Consider the following 21,561-nt stretch of genomic DNA (forward strand, 5'->3'; position numbering starts at 1 on the left):
GTGACAAGTGTGTTTACTTGTGCCATTAATTAATTTTTGATATTAATAGTTCTTTATGTAATTCCCTCTGGGATTAATAAAGTGTTCTGATTCTGATTATTTACTGTTGGAACAGCAGCATCCTGTGGGTTGTGGATTATACGAGTCAGACATTTTTCTCAGCCACTTTCAGCTGTTTTTAGTGCATGAAATAACCAATACAACATATGCACTCAATTTTTACAAAATTTTGCTAGAATTCAAGTTTATATTTATCTGCTTTTTATTATTTAAAATACGCCAACACTGGATTCATCCGATCCTGAGTCGGTGAAATGTTGAAAACGACTTCAACCAAGAGGTGGCGCCCTGCTACATCACACACCTTCAGTGGCTTCAGTTAAACTTTGCCCGGTGCTCAGCGAGGGTTCAATCTGTCGTCTTCAACCAAATAAAGGATCACATTGTGTAAGGATTAACTTTATTAACACCCACACAAAGATACACTCCCTCACACAACCAGGAGGCTGTGTTTCCACACTCCTCTCGGAGGAAGACGCGCCCCCGGATTCGCTGGAAGAGGGGAAGCCCTTCAGACGGACCACTTGATGGGATGCAGAGAGGAGAGAGGAGCTGCTGCCGTGGCTGTGCGTGATGTTCGAGTCGTCCATCAGGGTTTCAGCGCAACACGCCTGTAGCTGACATCGCAGGTAAGGTGATGTGTTTTAAATATGGACTGCGTGTTTGTGCGTCAAAACGCACCTTCACTTAACTTTTAGGAGGTGTTCCCGTGTTTGTTTGTTTGTTTGTTTGTTTGTTTGTTTTTTCAATTATAGCCACTTTGTTTTGGTCCGAGTCGTAGAATAATGCTTTTAATGTGTTTTTATGGTGAACAGTGGCCAGATTTAAGCACTGCAGGTGGTCACGGACCTATGTGACCCAGTGCTATCCAATCACATTCAGAAAGTTGACCATACACCAAATAAGTGTTTAGAATATTTAATTAATTTGATTTTGGTAATTATTGAATTACATTTGAATATTTAACAGTACTGAGTTTGGAGAATTAAAATTTTACACAATAAGCCCCCAAATCACCCCCCCCCCCCCCCCACCACCACCACCCCCACCCCAGTGTGTGGTCAGCTGCAGCTCTAATTTAGCTCAGATATTTTCTGCTCAAATGAAGGAGAATGGAGACCGTTATTTCAGAGGAAGCTCTGCTCCCAGAGAGGATGTAGCAACTCACATTGCTGGTCAGTGAGATCATCCTTGTTCTCCAGATTTAAATCTTCTTAAAGGCGTAACTCAGAAGATCTGCAAAGGTCAGCAAGTGACTTATGTTTGTGTGTAGTGTCAGAATCCAAAGATCAGCTCATCAGCTAATGTTTGCACTGAATACTGGACATAGACTGACTGACACCTCAAACAAGGCATGTCAGTCAGATGCTGCTCAGCAGGGACCCTATAACCTTTTCACTGCCCCTGTTATCAGGGCGAGATGGGAGTTTGACATTTCAGACATGCAGTTATCTTAACGAGCGACTGCATGAACTTAGTTGCACATATACAAGAGCTGTCCAGACTTGGCTCCTGCTCGGGTGTGAACATTTGAACCAAAGTGTCCAACTCCAGGCAAATTATTTCCTTCACGCATTTTCCTTTTCCGTGTTCAGAGGGATGTTCCTGGGTCTTGATAGCCATCAGTTAGAACAAAGATTTCTCACAGGGCTGTGCAACATGCAAATGAAATGGTGCATATTATAAATAAACAGAGCACTATACAGGCTCTGTTCAAATGATGACATATGAACATCCACTGGTAGATCTTAAATTGGTGATTGCTGTCTTGTTTCCTTATTTTTTGAGGATTTATCAATAAATGTCTGCTTTTTAATCTGGACCTAACGTGCTCTCTGTCTGTTTCTGTCATACATATACGATTAGAAGACTGGATTTTAATATTAAACATGAGCGGAGTGTTAAAAACTGATGTCAGAGTAAGTGTAAGTATTATGCCCGTGAGCCAAAAAGCTCAGTGTTTTTAAAGACAGTTTTTCCTGCTCTTGGCTCTGTATAATAATAATATAGTCATCCACCCAAACAATGATCTGGCTGTGAGGTCAGAAGCACCAACTGCCTGCTGTGAAACCTTCTGTTTGTGAAGAGCAGCCAATCAGAAGCAATTTGCCTTAAAGGCAATGATTTGTTTCAGAACCAAGGAGCTGTATCGAGCCTCGGTATAATAAAAAAAGAAAGAATTATAGAGAATGATAAGTCCCCTTTAATGACGCTTTACTCCATATATCAACTAATCAGCATCCCAGCACAAGTGAATGTCACATGTTCAGTACTCTGCAACAGATTTAGATGTTTAGTTTCCAGCAGGGAGACCTTCAAGTTCCCATATTCGTCCTGAATAAATATGAGAAAATAAAAATATGGAGATGGAAGTGATCATATTTTATTCAGATTTTATTCCTCTGAAGTGGAAACATGCCTGTTTGTCATCCCAGGAATGCTCGCGGCAGAAGGAGCAAATGACTGATATAACTGTTTTCACCCCTCACTTTTAGTGTCTTTCAGCTCATCTTTTGTTTTCTGGCCAGCGTTGGTTCACTCTCACTGTTCTCCTGAGTGTTAAAAAGCTATGTAAACTGTCGGTGGACTGCTGGCTTCGCACCAAACTGCAGACACAAAGTTAGAAACCAGCTGGTGAACACACTGGAGCACGTAGCTGCTAAAGAGGACAGATATTTGTCTCAGGAGTTTGCACAAACCAAACCAAAACAAGAATGATGTAAATGACTTTACATTTATCAGGTGTCCAGAAACTCGTCTCCAGTGACTGTTGCTCTGTTGCCATACCAGCCATTACGTCCAATATGACAGCTAAAGCTAGACCAGTATATCAGTAGCCGAGTGCAGATGTATCTGTTGGAAAATTATTAAGAAGATATAACAGTGCAGCCACACTGGATCAGGTTTATTAAGGGATAGTACTTTATTGTTACAGAGAACATTAACAAGGTTAATTTACGGTTTTTCAACTGTAAAATGTGTCATTCGGTCTGGATCTTGGTCAAACTTTTTTTTTAATGTAGCAGATATCATTAAAAGATCCTGCAGTGCTGTATCGTTTCTAAACTTCTAGTTCACATTAACAGCTTGGCTCTGCTGGGAAAAATCAGCTATTCCCTGTAAAGGATGTGTTTTACTCAAAGTCACTTCATGCTAATATTAAAGAATTTAGTTTTAGTCTAAAGTGACGATTAAAATACACAATTAAAGCTGTTATACTCTCTATGAAGCTGTTTTCACTGTCAGAAGTGCAATAAGATCCCATTTAATACAGACTTTCCCTTTAACATATACAGCCTCCTTCATACCGACCATATCTCATCCTCCCTCATACTCATACTAGAAATGTTAGATCATCTCTACAAGCGGCAGATATCAGCTCAAGGCAGATTATTTCTCTCCACTGACGCTCACTTCCTGCATTTGTTCAGGAGCCTCGCTGCTGTGCTGATATTTTAAGTCAAGGTTGAAAAAAAGCCATTTGTGCCTCTTTTATGTCCAGGAGAACATTTGGTTTTACAGAGGAGCACACTCACGATCTGGAAGAGTCTGAGAAAATTATTAAAAACGCTACACTTGAGTAAACCAGGAATTATAGACATGTCTGGTTGGTTTTGGTCTGGGAATTGTGTTGTCCAACTCCAGGATGTTGGCAGTAGAGCCTCTGAGACTGCACGATTCAAGGCAAGCCTCTTTAGCTGGGACACATCCCACTGACACATCAAAGGCCCGTTCAAGGCCTTAGCCCCCCTTTTTATTTCTACCAGAATGTATTTAATCATTTAGAAAAGTATGATAAATGGAACCAGTAAACAAAACAATCAAAATTATTTAGAACACATTCACACAGAATATTCCCAGTCAGAACACGGTTATCCATATTTGAAAAGAGAAAATGAAAAGAGGAACAAACGGGCAAACACAGCAACCTGTTCATGAGCAGTTTTAATGATTTGCATTTCGCTGCTTGGGAGCGCACTGCTATCAGGGAGTGCTGTCGCTATATAGAGTGGGTTCAATATATAACCCGTTTTGATATAAGACATCAAAATAGTGAAAATACATTGAGCTTTCTGAGACTTGAAGATTTGTGTCTTGTTTTCCCCAAACAAAGGTCCAAAATCCAGAGAACAGCTTAGAAGAAAAGCAAATGTTCTTCTTTTAGAACAGGGGTCCCCAATCCCAGTCCACGCGGGCCGGTGTCCCTGCAGGTTTTAGATGTGTCCTTGATCCATCACAGCTGATTTAAATGGATAAATTACTTTCTCAACATGTCTTGAAGTTCTCCAGAGGCCTGGTAATGAACTAATCATGTGATTCAGGTGTGTTGACCCAGGGTGAGATCTAAAACCTGCAGGGACACCGGCCCTTGTGGACTGGGATTGGGGACCCCTGTTTTAGAAGGTTTCAGATAAATTCTCTATCACTTGTTTAATTCTGGCATCTGGAGTTTGGCTGAGATTAGGAATCTCTTTGGTGAGAGTGTCCTGAGCTGAGATAGGCGGGGTAGGAGAAACCAGGGATCCAAAGTAAGTAAAGTTTATATCTGTAGCACATTTCACAGGCATAAAAGTCACAAAGCACGTACAAGAATTAAAACACAATTAATATAAGACGAGAACTATGTTAAATGAAAACAAAACAAATTAAAAAGCCTGATTAAACAGAAAAGTTTCAGTCAGCTAAACAGAGTTGGAGTCGTAATCTGTTCCAGAGCCTTGGAGTCACAGACTGCAAGGCCCTAACCCCCTGGTCTTGTACAAGGAACAACTAATAGATTTTGAGCTTGTGAGCAAAGAGCAACAATAAGTTAAGATAAAAGTCACGGGGAGAACATGTACACTCTACCCAGAAGGTCCCTGCTCAGGTTTGAACCCAGGAAGAAACCGTAACTAGTTGCCAGTTGTTACCATGTGACTTAGTTGTGTGAAGGTTATTTGGGATAAGCCCGTCCCTACCTTAAGTTGGTTTCAAATGTTGGTTGCCATGGTTACATGTGGGTCTTGCTTTTTTGTTTGATAATTTATCGCATTCCTTTTTTTGGCGGGCGAAACAAACACAGTCTCCGTCCCGGCTGGTGTCATCCTGCCCGCTTCACATGTAAGTCATTTGGAAAAGAAAGGCCTTGTTTATGCCGACCACATGCGCTTTCATGTTCAGGCGGCGTCACAGTACACATGTGAGTTTTAGGAAGTGACCAGCAATTAGTTTATTTGTGTCTCCAAGTGCAGGTTTTCCAAAATATTGTCGTGTCACGTTCTCCCAGCCAGACACACGGCAGGGATGAAACCTGAGTTTAAAGTAATTACGATGGAGTGAAATTACAGTGAAATAAGACATTTTGGGTACCATCCTCTGAGTCATCTTCGTTTTTTACTATACGTGCTGTGAAATTGTTTATTCCCGTACATTTTCAAAATGAACCTGTCCAGACGCTACAAAACAAAGTTTATATTTATGGATAAAAATAGCACATTTGTATTTTGCTGTTGAAGTTAAGTCCAGTTTGTGCCCTACACAGACATTAAGAGCATATATTCACTGAGGTAACCATTTGTTTTTCCAAAACTAAATTAACCAGCAAAGTTTAAATGCACCAGAAGGTCATTTAAAAGCACTTACTGTTGTTCTGAAGAATCCCCACAGACTCTTCTACATCTGGAAGTAAAAATATTCAGCTCGCTGATTGCACAGACAGATTTTTCGCTCCAAGAAATGTTGTAAACAGGTTCTAAATCTCATTTATCTTCATTGGAGGGCATATTTTTATCCCGGTGGTCCAAAGAGTCACTGAGGATTCTGGAAAAACCATCACAGCAACAATATGTGGGCTTTTCAAGCCCCAAATTTAACAGAAAGAACACAAACTGGGAATAGCTCAAATCTGCTATGGATGCTATTTATATTTATCTGCATGGTTTATATAAACTCTGTATGGTACAAGTTACAGGTACAGTTACTGTGAATCAAAGCTGCCTTGAGCAAGTGCAGCTCATGTCCACAGAGTTCATGCTCACAAACTGCTGCTTTTATTAATCTGTTATTTATTTGTCACCAAGTAGTCTTTTCAGTTTATTTACTTAAGAAGTGTGCATGTGCCCCCGTCGAGTGCACACACACACATGCTCGGCCCCAACTTCCACAAATAGACTCAGAATCTGTGGGAAACCCTGCTGCATTTTTGTGACCATAATGAACCTCAGCATCATTTTTATCTCCATGTATAAAGCGTGTACATCCTGTACACTGTGCATTTGGTAAATTGCATCACACGTGAAGTCTTTAAGACTTTCTTTCAAGCAATTTTCTAACTACAGTTTTATACTTTAGTTGTATATCACTTTTTACAAGGCATGCTAGTAAGCTTGGGTGTTTCTGACTGGCATTATAATTAATTATAATTATTTAAACAAAAATTCAGGCTTAAACTGAACTATTAAGTACTACTGTATTTACCTTACAAAGTTAATTCTTACAAGCAGGTTTACACAAACACACAGTTAAATCAACTTCAACCATAAACACCAAAATGCTGGAGGTTGTTTCAAAGAGCAAGTTTATTGACATGTTGGCATTAAAGTGAGACATAGATCCAGATTTGAGGGGGTCTAAGTCTGTGTAGATAACCTTCTTCTCAGATTAGAGTCCGGTTTTTCACTCCACTCATGCATGTGTAACTCCCATCTGTCAGTTAAGAGATTACTTTCATGTGAGAGTCATAGAAGCATCTGTTTCCTCTCTCACAGCTAGCAACTGATCCCCAGTGATTCGCGTCACCATGCCAACTCTTGCGATCCTCACAGCAACCTGGAGGAGGAGCTGCTAGGTTTACAACTATAATTCCAGCTCTGTTAGCCAACATAAAGTGGATCCCTTCCTAGAGACAAGGAAACAGGTAGGGTGGAGTAACAGACAGAGCACCAATATGTAGTGATGAAGTCATGTTTTCTGTGCTGGGTTTAACAGTCTTTTCTGTTTCAGAGATGGTTTTCCAGTGGAGTCTCCGGCTGATTTTCATATTGCTAGTGAAGACAGGACTTGCTGTTGGATGTGTTTGTCCAGGAGCCACCATTATGTCCCAGTTTCCCTCCAAGGTTCCTGCTGATGTGTGTTGCCTGAACTACTCTGGATCTGCTTTCACCCGTGTGGACTGGTCTGTGTTTACCAATGAAACAAACATAGTGACACTGGATCTCTCCAACTGTAATATCAGCTCTCTCGATATCAGTGGCGAAGAGGCTTCTGGGGCCTCTGCATTGCAGAAGGTCTTTTTGAGTCATAATAGACTAAAAATGTTACCAAGTGGGTTTCTGGGGAGACAGCCCAGTCTGAAGGAGCTGGATCTGGCTGGGAACTTACTTCAGGAGCTTCCTGGGGACTTTCTAAAGGACTCCAACAACCTCCAGAAGTTGTTTCTACAAGAAAACCAGCTAAATTTCCTCCCTAGCTCTATATTGGACAATCCGAGGCTTCAAAAGTTGGAGCTGGATGGGAACCACTGGGACTGCTCTTGCTTGTTAGTGGAAGGCCTGGAGGCAAGAAGGGAGGCTAATCGCACCATCAAACTGCAGGATCTGCTTTGGAACATGACCTGCTTCTCTCCCTGGCACCTGGCCGGCAGGACTGTGTTGTCGGTGAAGGTTTCCGATGCGTGTCGGCCAGCCGGCCTCACAGCGCTCTTCATTGTCCTTCCCCTCCTCGTCCTGTCCACCTTGCTGCTCTGCTGGTGCTGTGGGAGGACGAGGAAGAAAAAAGAAGTGCCTACTTTCAGCAGCTCAAAAAAGAGGCCTCACAGTTCCAGCTCCAACGGCCAGAAGCATCGCAGCAAACAGCAGCCTTCAGCGGCTGAGCAGGGTAAAGCTGGAGAGGGGATCCTGAAGAACCAGCTGCTGCTTCGCCCAGCATCCGCCCTCCTGGGCAGCACCAGGGACATCTATGAAGAAGTGGAGATCAAGCTGGGCTCAGTAGAGTCTCTTCCGCGAGTCACCTCGTGCCGCTCCAGCTCCACAGAGGAGAGGCAAGGCTCCCAGGAGCCTGATGGGGCCAATAATACAGAGCTGGACACGGTGAGTGTCACAGAAGTGATGAAAGACTCAGCTGACAGGGAGAAAGCTTACATGACTCAGTCAACCGAGTACTACAACCTGGTGCCAGGTATCGAACTGGAGGACTCGGACCATGGCGAGTACGAGAATGTGGCGACATCATCTTCCACCAAAGAATAGATCAGCATTACAGGAAATACTTTAAAAAAATCTTTATTAGAATATTTGTGGCATTCACATGGTGCCTTCAAACCAACTTCCTGCATGATGAGGTCTTAAGATATTCCTGCCAAAGTTACTACAGGTTTCTGTCCTTCTTTGTGTTTTTGTCTGTCTTCTTTTTTATTTCATCAGAGCAGAACTACCTAGTCTCAGTTGGTTTGGCAACTGATCCACTTGATTCTCTCAAATATCTGAAAAGAGTTTTCCTTAAAATAGTCATATACTTGTGTCATAACACACAGAAAGTTTCTAGAAGTTAGCCTCCCATAGCATAAAGATACAGCAGGGCCTGCTCTGTCTGTACTGCCCTATCTGATAAATGCAGAAACTAAAGTTAAGCAGAAACAACACTGTAGCTCAATAAATGATAAATCTGTCATGGCTTCGATGCATGCTCACGCCATGGTATTTTAGAAGTTTTTTATTTCTGCTTCTGTGTCTGGAATAAATAAAGTTACGTTTTTAAGTTTAAAAGCCTGGAAATACCAAGATTTCTGTAATTAGTTTTGGAGGTTTGATAACAGTTTTACATCTAACAGGGAAGCGCTAACATGAAGATGCTAATGCTAGTCCAAAGCTTATTTAGAAATAAATTCATACATGTATTAGTGTCAGTGATCAGAGGCAGAAATACATGTTGTTGTTTTTTACAGTGGACATGTTGACTTGTCATAGGTGGAAAAGCACAGCATTGATAACAGTGCAGTTTAAATTAGCAGTGAAGGACTTCCTGTAAGTCAAATGCAGCCGACACTGATGCGCCTGTTCTTAACCCACAGAAAAACATCTACTTTACACTAATTTGGTTTCTTTCAAAACCAGCACTGCTGTGTTGGCTTGCTTTGAGGCATAAATCTGGGTAACTAAATGTATACAAATTTAATGTTTTCAGTATTCTGGTTTGACTGGGCCTTTTTAAGGTGCTAGTATGTTGATGTCTAACCTGGGCAAAGCCAGATAGCTCTTTGCCCTTCATCGAAAGAAGACCTGTTATGTTGGTCAGCTCTTCTATGTCTGAAACAAGACTTTTTTTTATCTCCCTTTAAGCCAAGTTTCTTCTGATTGGCTGCCCTGTAGAAGGAGCAGATTTGAACAGCAGGAGTGAGGCTTTTGTGCTCGCAGCTATAGCTGTGTGCTTAGACCATATTACGATTACCCACTCTATATGACATTTATACAGCACCTAGAGGAGAAACAAAAGAGAAAAACAAATGCTAAAAGCAGAATGAAGCCTGGGTTTTTGGCTCGCAGGCTTTATACACACAATTTAGACCTTTGGCTTTTACTACAAGCATCCAACATAGAGTACCTTATAAATTTCTTAGACCACCTGTCAAAAAACTAAGAAAACACAAATATTTCAGAAATCTTTCAAAGACTTGTTTACAACTGAAATAACTGAATTCACTGAACTAAATTTTTCATACTTGAATTTGAGACAGTATACTGGACTTCAGTGAGAGGCCAGAAATGAATCAAACATAACATTCAAACAGCAAAATTAAATTTTCTGATCAGGAATGCAAGTAAATCACTTTTATGCTCCTTCATAAAACTTCTTATATTCTAGCATAAAAAAAATAACATTAAGTTAAATTATATCTAGTGATAATCAGGTGGATATACTACATCTGAGATCTCAGTCCAGAAGCCCTCAGTTCTAGGAAGAACAATGCTCCTTTACCTCTGTCTCCATACGTAACACACAGATCAGGGAGCTTTATCAGTCTATAACTGGGTAGAAAAAATAAATGTATTTCCCCAAATTTCCTATTAGTGTGTAAAAAAACAACAGCCAAATCAAAACAATGCATTAACTAGTTACAGGGACAGTGTGGTCCAGCCTCCACAGTATCACAATGTGTGAGGAAGTGATTTAATCTGGAGCTTTTCCTGTGGGACCCGAGGAACGCAGTGACGGCTCAAAAGGGAGGCCTGATTTTCCTTTTTTCTTTTTTTTTCCGCTCATGGAAAAACGCGGAAATAGATTTATTCTGTTTAATACTGAGTCGAGTGCAGTGTGCATTTAATGTCATTTTAAAGACAAGGAACGAGGATATATTTTTAACTGCTAAGTACAGCAGCCTTTTGTGTCTACTTTTTCTTTACCTCACACAACTGTCGTTGTTCCGGCCATTCCTGTTCGACTTGTTGTACCGAACACAAGAGAATTCCTGATTAAGCTGCACAACCAGAAATATAGGTGCTTAACAATGACTAATCCCACCGCTATGTTCGTAGTTAATTTAGAGCTAAATGTAGAATGTAAAGCTAAGATGACAAATCTAATTTTATGTGTCTTTCATTGTTAAGGGAGGATAAAAGGACAGACAAGATGACGACGCTTGCTTTGCGTCACACACTGAAATGTGCAGAGAGTTTGAAAAAGGCCATGGCGGTTGGGCCTAAATGCTGGTTTAAGATACAAATCTAAGCAGTGCTTGTTCGGTAAAGTGGAGCTGAGACCTGCACGAAAGAAAACAGTGCTCAGCAGGGTTATTGTGACAGTGTAGGACACTCGATCCTTATCAAAGATGTGGAAAACAGACGGATGTCTCGCTCTCACACTTGCTGGTTTCGCAGGCTAATTGGTTTTTTTGTTCAGTGAAATACTGAGGGTGCAGCAAAGGGTGTGGAACTTCCTGCAATTGAAAAAAACTGATCTGTATTTTCCAGATGAGTTTTCACATATTTTACGTTTAAGCTTTATATATCAACATTGTAAGGTTGCCAAGTGCTCTTCGGTCAAAAGACAAATGCAAAGACAGTTGATTCACAAAACAGCTTGTTGTTATGTTAATGTAAAAGGGACATACAGCTACATGCCACTGATGTACAGTTCTGTGCATTTTAGATGTTATTCTCTGGTTATTATTTCAGTGCCTGTCAAGCTTTATATTTTTGTCATAGGTTTACATTGGCAGCAGTTATGTACTGGACTTTATTTCTGACTGAATAACCTGCTGACAAAATTTAATTTCACAATTTGTGAAATAGCCATGAAATGTGATTTGCTTGTTTGTAAATATGGACACAATTTGCCTCATTTATCCTGTGGTAGTCATAAATGTAGTATTTTAACCCAATCCACAGTCTTTTCCTCCACAGTCTTTTCCTAAAACTAACCAAGTAGTTTCGGTACCTTCATCTGGCCAAACATGCAAAAATTATATACAAGTTAGCATATTGTTAGAGTCAGGTTGTACTCTGTTACATGAATGTCTTGTCTTTATCCCCACCACTAAAGACAAAACATTTCCTGGAGTCTAAGTTCTAGTCACACAGCCCTGGAGACTGGTTGGGGACCTAGCAAGAGGTTGCTAAGGAAAAACATTTTCTTCCTGAATAGTTGGCAAGTGCTTCCTGGGTGTTGTTGGATAAAATTAATCAGACAGCGGTATATAGTGCTGCACCAAAAACCTCTGTGATTACTTTGATTGCCAACAGATTGCTGTGATTGCCCGTAGTTTGCATGGAGCATTCTAACTTGTCTGCAAACATTCGCCAACTCCTCACTAAGTGTTGTAGAACTGTGAAGAGTGCAACGCAAACTGGAAACTGAGACATTTTGCTTTCAAAGTGAAGTTTTGTGTGTTCAAGCCTGTTAGTTTCAGTCGTTTGACACACTTTTTCCGTGAAGATGAACATTCTCCAGTTCCTATTTTACATTACGCTTCTTCAATCTTCACTAACAACTGGTAGTTGGATAGCAAGGGTTTGCAGTGAAGTCTGTCTTCAATGCAAACTTTAGCAACCTGCTAGTAGCCAAAGCAATCACAAGGAGGTTTTTGGTACAGTTCCTAAGTCACCTAAGCCCGTGTGACAGAGAGTTTTGCTGAATTTCACCACATTTTAAAAGTTTAAATCAAATTCTATAATTTAGATTCAATTAATAAACATTTTTTTTAGTTTTTTTTTAACTTACTGTCGTTCTTATGTGTCCTTGTATATATATAAAAAAACAACATTTGTTTTGACTATTTTGCTAATTACATTGAAGCAACACTGAGATTCAAATGAATTTTAGCTAATAATAAACTTACTTCATGAACTGGTAAAAATAAAATATTGTCTATGGTTTCTCAATATTAATTGAAATGACTAATGTTAAAAAAAATGTATTTGGTGTATACAAAAAATGCATAAAAAGAGTGAGGCTAAGGCTACATGTAAAGTTAGCAATAAGTAAACCTTACCTCGTATTACCTCATATATGAAACAGTGTGTTTTTAATTTAGAATGAATGAAGTAGTCTCTTATGATGTGGTCTCTCCAGTTTTGTTTTGTTTAAAGTTTAGCCAAAGCTTGATATATATAAGATAACTTTAGCTAAACCACACTGATAACATTCAGGATTAGCATTTAAAAACAGTAGAAAGCTACGGTGAATGTACTATTAACCTTTTTTTTTTTAATTGTAACCTGTAAACCCACATTCTAAAGTTGTAAATGAATCATATATTTGGTTAATTTTCTTGCTAGTTAGCAAACATGCTAACTTTTGAAATTTTGGAAGAGGCATAAAAAAGCGCCAACTTTCAAACTTCACTACCTTAACTATACTTTTGACTGTATAAATACCTACAAGTCCAAAGGTTTACATGTTTCTAAAATTACATTCTAAATTACTGGACATTTGTGTTGTGCTATTGCTTAGTGTCAAATACATTTCAATAAGCACACTTTTTTTTTTTTAGTGTTACGTTCCCCTGAGGGGTCTAGGCGGTGAGGGGGAAGTAACAAAAAGTGTCCGGGTCAGAAAAAGGAGACAAGAAGGCATGAGGGTTAAATTAAAGAGTTTTATTAAAGTAGCTCAACTAAAAGAGACGGACAAGCCGCTATCACCATTTAAGAAAACAAAACTCAGGCTTTTGTCAATAAAGTAAAACGTAAGCCAAAAAGAAAGAGCAGCTCACTAACTGCAAATACGGACATGAAGCTCACTAGCTGAAAACCACCAAAAACACAGCTCACAAGCTGTAACCACACTAATGGCACTCTGGCCCAGAAATCACCTTTCCCTGGGCTTAAATCTCCTTGATTACTGACGAGAGTCAGCTGCACAAAAGGGAAGTGTGGCACCTCAGGCAGAAGAGGTGGTGGGACACGCCCACACAGGCACCTTCAGAAGGAGGCCCTGCTAGGGCCGTAACATTTAGACTAAATATATTTGAATTTGATTAAATTTAGTCCTGCTGGGAAATTAAAATTGCCAAAATTAAATAATAGGATACATGGAATCCGAATATTTAAAAAAGTAATCAAACTTTATAACCCTCCTTCATTTTAACATAAACGAGCTTTGTTTGACAAACTGTTTGTTAGCCTAAAAAGCCTGTTAGACATCTTAGTTAATAGGCTATGTAGGCTAGTTTAATCTTAAGTCCGGACCAGCAAAATCATTGTATATGTTTTATTGTCTTTGAACAAAGATTTAAAAAAAAAAAGAAAAAAGAAAACTAATAAACTATCAATTCATAAAACAGTTGATAAACAGCCTGAGATGTCTTAAAAGTGTCAAATATAAGTCAAGGCTTGGGATTTTTTGTTGTTTGTTTGTTTTTTATAATTAGTCAGTCTACTTTCATTAAGAAAGGCTACTGTTGTAAAGGAAAGAAAAACAAACTACGTTGGCTTGTTTTTGTGGTGACAGGCTAAGTGTAACGTTGTTGTTTTTTCAGTAAAAATGCTGTAAAACTGACAATGAGTCAGATATCTGCCTGAGACAAAATTGTGTCCTGATTCTCTGTAATGTTAACACTTTGCAAATGCTGCAGACAGATTTTGTGCCATTAGCTACATATTTGACACTCCGTAACGTCTTCAGTATCGCTGAATCATTAGTAATCATTCAGATGTAAAATGGCAATACTGTATGTAATAAAAGCACTGATTTTTTTAACCACATTTATACAGGAAGATGCACTATGTTGATTGTGTATACACTTTAATATTGTTGACAGAGAAATAAAAGCTTGTCTTTAAGTATTTGTGTTCAGTATCTCTGAAAACAGACTCCTAATCTTTTTCTGTTCCCCTTTCTGCCCTGGCAATGACCCAGGCTGACCCCAGCTACCTGAAATCCCTCTTTTGAGCTCTAATTTCACTCACCGTGGGAAGTTGTAATTACAGCATTGGGTTACCAAAATGATCGGCATGGAAGTGCCATTCTCAGAGATCTTAGCCACAATCAGTAGCCAAAGGCAGGAAATGACTAGGCTGAAACAGTTGTCTGAGTATCCATGGATGCTAATCTGGGCGTGTGTTTCATCTATAGATCAAGATCACAGACGAACCATTGTGTGTCAGTTTGATACTCACGAGGGAAGCAAAGTAAAAAGCAAGACTTTTAAGATTTCTGGAACCAGTAATAAAGAGAGAGTTTTGACATAAAATGCAAACAAAGTGTTAAATATGTCAGATGTTCCTTTGATTGTTTTCTGTCAATAAAGGAGCCTCTGGGTGTCTCTGTTTATGAAGTAAATACAGGCCTAAGGGCTGAGGCTCAGAGCCATGCTGCACATTACAATAATGCCACCTAGTGTCAGGAATTGAGATTAGTTCTTTTTTAGCGTGGATATATATATTTTTTTAAAATCTCCTAGTAAAACAAAAATCAGTGCAAATAAAAATGTAAACACTGTGAGACTCGGATTCAGGCTGGGAATGGGGAAGTCCACAGTGATTGCTGATCCAGGCTCCAGTGGAGGATACATGGCCTCATAAATGTCCACTCAGAGGTGAGCAAACAGAACCAGTGTCCAAAGCAGGGCTGGAAAAGAAGAGTCTGATTTACAGTGAGGAGCTGTAACTATGTGAAAAACAAACAAGTGAGCTAAGCACAGCAACCAGTTACAAAGGACGGAGACTGGAGGGATGGACACCTCTGACAGCTCTGATGTTTAGACTGTTGCTATCACAGTCACCAGTAAATAACACAGTCTACGCACCTAGCGGCCTCTGCTGAGCAATCAATCTGTGTGCGCTCTGTTTGATTTTCTGTGGCAGGATGCTGAGATAGCAGGTCCAAAGTACTTATTTGTGTTACATCAGAAAAAGGCATGTCGACAGAAAAAGTGTGCAGTGCATTTTCACTTAAATATTGCTTTCTACTTTACATATGTAAGTAAACCTTATTTGAAAAGAAAAGGCACATACAGCAGTCAGAATAGTATTACATATAGCTTAAAACGCCACATTTTTTATTATGTGAGAACAAATGATTAAAAAACAACAGCAGATTTGTGCAATTGTGCAACAACATTTGCATGTTAAATTTTTGCATGTTAAAATTTAACATGCAAGTTTTTTAAAACGTAATTCAGCCTTACAGATAACTAGACGAAGCAAGTCAATAACAGTAATAAATACATCATCAAACAGTAAAACTGACACAGCTGATATAATCCTCTCAAATACGCACATAAAATGGATACATTTATAAAACAGATGGCAGTCTTGATCATAAAATAAATCCTCAATTCTAAATATTTAGAAGTCATATAAAGAGCTATTCCCCTGCAGAGATTACAATCCAATATGAGCTGTAATGACGTCATTATGTAACATTATACACGATTATTATAAAGTCTGCTCTTATAAAAAATGCATTCCTGAGTGTGATAAATCATACATAGTTTAGAAGAAGCTGCAGTCCAATTGTTTGCGTACAAGTTTCATTAAAAATCTAAATTTATATAGCTTATCCATCCATCTATCCTCTTTCACGTCTCCACTTCAGGGTCAGGGGGGGACTGGAGCTGGCACGGGGTGAGAGGCGGGGTACACCCTGGACAGGTCATCCGTCTGTCACAGGGCTAACACAGAGAGACAGACAACCATTCACACTCAAAGTCACACCTATGGGCCATTTAGAGTCACCAGTTAACCTAACCCACTAACTTCACGTTTTTGGACTTGCAAACTCCACATAGAAAGGCCTCGGACAGATGCTGGATTCAGACTTTCTTGTTGTGAGCTAACAGTGCTAAACACCATGACACCTTGCTGCCCTATACAGGTATATGTATAATTTGTATATAAATAAAATATATTTTTTAAGCCCAACTGCCTCTGACATGTAATAATTTAGTGTTTCTGTTTGCTTAATGTGATACAACACTAGATTTTTTTTTGTCTTTTGTTTTGTTTTTTGCTTTTGTGTATCATTAATTATTCTTTATCTTTTTTTTTTTTTAGAATAAATGACAGCTGTAAGAATAATTTAACTTTTTAAAAATATTTAAGTCAGCTCAGCACTAACAGGAGGAATTAACACAATAATTATTAACACTTTTGTGTTGACTGAGAACCTTATAGATTATAACTTTTACTGGAAGGTTTTACTGAATAATAACTTGATTGCTGATCACTCAAACCAGTTATGTGAGCTTAAAAAGAGATGTTTTCATGCAGTCTGTAACCGTAGGTGTGTTTCACTTAGGCTGCAGGTTCCCAAGTAATAAAACTAAGGTGTTAATTTATGACAGCGCCACAGAGAGCTTTAAATTCAGGCCCAGAGGAAGAAACTTTTTTCTCAGGACAACAGGATTCAGCACAGGTGGAGGTAGGACAGGTCTTAAAAAGTCTTTTATGTATATGTAATTATTAAACATACATTTAAATGCCTTTTAATGCTTTTCAGGGATTTGGTGCTTAAACATGACAGTTTCCTACAGTCTTGAGGTGGCCAATGCCAGGTTTGCTGGCTTTTCCAGGCTCCTGTTCAGGTGGAAGGGAAGCATCTACAGGCTGCTCTACAAGGAGTTACTGGTGTTTTGTAGTGTTTATTTGTTTTTCAGTTTGTTTTACAGGTAAATTCACATTTTCATACCGCTCTTACTCTTACCTAGCTTTGCTTGTTTGTCTCGCAGTGACAATTTTAATTTGCTCCACAGGTTTCTCCTCACACGGAGGCAGCAGGATCTGTTTGAGCGTATCGCCCTTTACTGTGATCAGTTCACCAACACCAACTACATCCCTGTTTTGTTTGTGCTTGGTAAGAATGAATCATACAGCAGTTAAAGAACTAAAAAAAAAATCATATGCATGAACTTTCTCTCTTTTTTTTGTTTTATTCTAGGTTTCTATGTGACCTTGGCCTTTAATAGGTGGTGGGGTCAGTACACCAGCTTCCCACTGCCTGACAACCTGATGATGGTGGTGTCTGGGAACGTCCACGGGACTGATGAGAAGGGCCGTCTGCTGAGACGAACCCTCATGAGATATGCCAATTTATCTTCAGTCCTTATTCTCCGCTCCATTAGCACAAGAGTTCACAAGCGGTTCCCAACTTTGGACCACATTGTGGAGGCTGGTGAGAGCAACAGTTCTTAATCAAAAGTCGAGTTAATTTTAAAAATCTCAAATGTACCTTTTGCACCATATTCAGACATATAATAATTGCTGAATGTACCAGTAAGAAAGACAGAGTGCTTCCAATATAGACAATACTGAGGAAAAAATAAAGGGCTCATTACTCAAGACTTCTTCCTTTTGTACTTCTCACAGGCATCTTTTTACTTCACCAAATCTTAGTTATAAGTTACAAAATAATGCTGAAATAAGTTTTTTCTACACATCAAATACTTATAAACACACAGAAATATATATTTTTAGCACTAAAACAGGGAAGAGTTCAGCCAAGAGAATTGTTTTTATAGGTCACAATATACCACTGTACACCTCACAGGGATAAGGAGTTTGTCCATTTAGTAAAAATGTGTGATTAAGATTGAGTTGGGCAGTGGGGCTTTTGGGATACAAGTATTTTGTCAGTTACAACGGGGGAAAAAATGGGGAAAAAAAAGAACAGCCATCATGATTCTCAGTCTTGTTTAGTTTAACTAACAGACCAAAACTCAAACACATTTACTTCATTGTATTTTAAAGTGAATAAAATCCTAATACTAACATTTCAGTGTTATGCAGTTCAGTTTATTGCAGTCACTTTAATTGCTGTCAGTAATTTAATGGTTTCATATATCATGTTAACTAAGTGTGTCTAATACGTGGGCAGGATTTATGACCTTGGAGGAGCTGAAAAAGTTTGAGTCACTGCACTCTGACTTCAACAAGTACTGGATGCCTCTGACGTGGTTTTCAAACCTGGCGTCCAGAGCGAGAGAGGAGGGCCGAGTGAGGGACGACATAGCTCTGAGGCTGCTGATGGATGTGAGGAGTTTACTAAAGAATGCAACAAGAGCAGACCTACACATTTTCTATGACTTACAAATAATCTATGGCTCTAAAGTGTGCGTAAACTCCACTGCTGTACTACATCTGCAGGAACTCAATAACTACAGAGCAAAGTGCAGTCTGCTGTTCCACTACGACTGGATAAGCATCCCTCTGGTCTACACTCAGGTACGATCAGCCAATGAAATATGAGCCATTCATTTAAGTGCTGTACATCACTATAGACTTGATTCATAACTAAATACATTCAAAGATTTTTATATCTAGAACATATTAAGGAATTATCAAATAAAACTTGGATTCTTTTTAGATTTTTTTATAGATTAAACCAACCATCAGCATGTAATGTTGCTGTTGTCCTGAATCATATTAGTGGTGCACATGGATATGCTTCTTTAACTCATGACCAGTTCAGGTTTTTTGCCTAGATCATTACATAAAATGTGTTTTTTACATGACAAAACCTTTCTGCTGTTTCTTTTCAACAACATATGTGCTTGTCAGATTTCATCAATTTCATATAAATCACCAGATTATTCTACCTTCTGAGACACAACTGTACTTAGCAACCCCTAATTTTCTATCTCATTGTTTTTTTTTTTTCTGTGTAGGTAGTAACTATTGCAGTTTACTCATTTTTTGGCTTCTGTGTGATTGGCCGACAATTCCTGAATCCCGAGAAAGGTTACAAGGACCACAGACTGGACTTGTACGTCCCTGTTTTTACCCTGCTGCAGTTCTTCTTTTACACTGGCTGGCTCAAGGTAACACAGCACCATCATGTATAAGTGCACACTTCCATTCCAGGCTCTATAATATAGTCTTATCATATTTCAGAGGGAAATATGTACTTTTTATTTTTTGTGACAGTTTTAACATTGTGGTTTTGTATGATTTTACTTTAAAAAAAAAAAGACATCCAATAAGCTCATAAAATACACCTTATGAGCATAAATTGGTTGTTCACAGCAGTTGAAAAGTAAAAAAAATAACAATGATGTGATGCTGAGGTCTTTGTTGCTGCTGTTCTAAAAAGAGATTTCCTATCAAGATTGTCTTTTGGTTTTACTTGAATAACTAATACAACTACACCAAGCTTATGTATGCGAACTTTCTTTGTTCAACTCATAAACCCTCTAAGTTATCTGGTGACCAATTGGAGGCCCCTGACCCATCAGTTGGGAACAGTAGACTGAGATGTTTACTGAATATCACAGCTGCATGGAGAAAGGCATGCTGAAGCACTGACGCATGCAGTTTTTTTTCCCACTCTTTGCTTGTCCAGTTTCTGTTTCTGTTTTGTAGGTGGGAGAGCTGATCATCAATCCATTTGGCGAAGATGATGATGACTTTGAAACGAACCAGTTGATTGACAGAAACTTTCAGGTTTTCCCCTTCAGACATTCCCCCTAATTATGACTACTAGAAACCTAGAATGAGATGTTAAATCTCTTTCTTTCTCCCGCAGGTGTCAATGCTGGCTGTGGACGACATGTACCAGAATCTGGCTCCAATGGTGAAGGACAAACACTGGATGCAGAGACACTTCTCCATCCCTTACACTCTGTCGACAGCAGCGGAGAGCCTCAGACCAGCATTCAAAGGCTCCACTTATGACATGAGGTAAAGTGAGAGGGATGGAATTTAAGATATATGAGTATATCCATCCATTCATCCATCCATCCACCCTACCCGAACCTTATGGGGTTCGGGTAGCGGGGGCAGCGGCCTGAGCAGAGAAGCCCAGACTTCCCTCACCCAAGCCACCTCTTTCATCTTGTTATGTTATGTTATATATGTGTGTGTGTATTTTATTCAAAATGTAAATATTTGTGAACTCTATTTATAAGTAGAACTGGAATTATATATCAATCCTTCTATGATTATCTTGATTTTTCTTTTTTTTTTGTAGCTTGTCAAAAATCTTTTTCATTTTTTATAAAAATTTTAATCCATATGATAATGATAATATAATATAATAATAATGATAATATTACATAATGATAATGGGAATATATCATAATTTTCAGTTACAATTTTGAAAATGTAAGTATATTTTTATACTTAAAATTTATTTAACACTTCCATTCTGGACAGTTTGTTGTAATAGCTTGATTTTACATTCCTAAATAAATCACAACCACTGCCATCTTTGGGTTTAAAGTATCTTCCATGTTTTCAGGATGAGTGCTGAAGATCTAGAGATTCACCAGCCTGGAGGCACTCCTATGAACAAACAGCATTTGCACCTTCAGGGCTCTGTGAGTGATGGGCTCAACAGCCTTCTGCAGTGGGGTAAAGGCATCCTGCGCAGTGGGAGCCTCTCTTCTCTGAAGGAAGTCTCGTCAAACCCAAACGAGGCAGACGGGGATGATGAAAGGGAAATAGATGTGATCACTCACAAAGAACAAGAAAGGGGACTAATTAAAGTTTTAATTGAACACAACTAATTGATACTTGCTGTCATGTTTTTGAAAACGTTTATTGTAAACATGACAAAAAAATGTTTGAAAACATTTTTTGGGGAGGTGGAAATGTGACATTGAAAGGTCTCGCTTGTTTTAAACTGTGAACTACAATAAGATTTCATCCTTTTCAGATTTTATTTGTAGACATTTTTGGAAATTAAGCACAAAACTAATTATTTATTTAATTATTAACTATTAGATCTCCTGTTTGCTTAGTACTGTGTCAGAGACCCATTTTATCCTATCTGTCAGAAATCTATGTATTATGAGAAAAAAATGTCTGATATTCTTGAGTAAATAAAATTCCAGATGAAAAATATGTTATTATTATCATTATTGTGCAATTTACTTTAAGTGGCTAAAAACTATTTGGAGGGAGCTAAAGTGTTTCAAAGCAGAAAACACTGTGACTGAAAACACTGTAAAACCCTGATGACTGTAAGTCTTTCATAAATGAAAACTTTATCGGTATAATGAAAATTATGAATGTTTATGATTGTTGAATATACTGAAATAGGTTTGTCTTCCACACAGGCTCTGTAAGATGTGATTAATGCTATTAAAAAGGT

At 38.8% G+C, this 21,561-nt stretch overlaps 2 protein-coding genes across 3 annotated transcripts; both read left to right on the forward strand.

Annotated features, from left to right (window-relative positions):
• The first annotated feature begins 473 nt into the window (after window positions 1–473).
• On the forward strand, window positions 474–14,302 carry LOC146647743 (uncharacterized). 2 transcript variants are annotated; one of them, XM_085389958.1, is made up of 3 exons: window positions 474–689; window positions 6,807–6,955; window positions 7,042–14,302. In XM_085389958.1, exon 3 carries the CDS (start codon window positions 7,044–7,046, stop codon window positions 8,283–8,285), a length of 1,242 nt encoding a protein of 413 aa, XP_085246084.1. In that variant the 5' UTR covers window positions 474–689; window positions 6,807–6,955; window positions 7,042–7,043; the 3' UTR covers window positions 8,286–14,302. The 2 variants fall into 2 exon arrangements, with proteins under 2 accessions (XP_085246084.1, XP_085246086.1); XM_085389960.1 differs by lacking the exon at window positions 474–689 and having other exon boundaries at window positions 6,787–6,955.
• A 2,686-nt stretch (window positions 14,303–16,988) lies between these two features.
• best4 (bestrophin 4) lies at window positions 16,989–20,974 on the forward strand. Its single transcript, XM_085390014.1, has 9 exons — window positions 16,989–17,140; window positions 17,225–17,325; window positions 17,410–17,643; window positions 18,346–18,500; window positions 18,615–18,692; window positions 19,136–19,288; window positions 19,830–19,910; window positions 19,993–20,147; window positions 20,707–20,974. The coding sequence occupies exons 1-9, from the start codon at window positions 16,989–16,991 to the stop codon at window positions 20,972–20,974; spliced, it is 1,377 nt and encodes a 458-aa protein (XP_085246140.1).
• Window positions 20,975–21,561: the final 587 nt, after the last annotated feature.

The sequence above is a fragment of the Rhamphochromis longiceps genome, linkage group LG18, assembly GCF_057381845.1.
Source record: "Rhamphochromis longiceps isolate RC_006_pf linkage group LG18, R_longiceps_female_GT1.1, whole genome shotgun sequence".
In the NCBI taxonomy this organism is placed as follows: Eukaryota; Metazoa; Chordata; class Actinopteri; order Cichliformes; family Cichlidae; genus Rhamphochromis; species Rhamphochromis longiceps.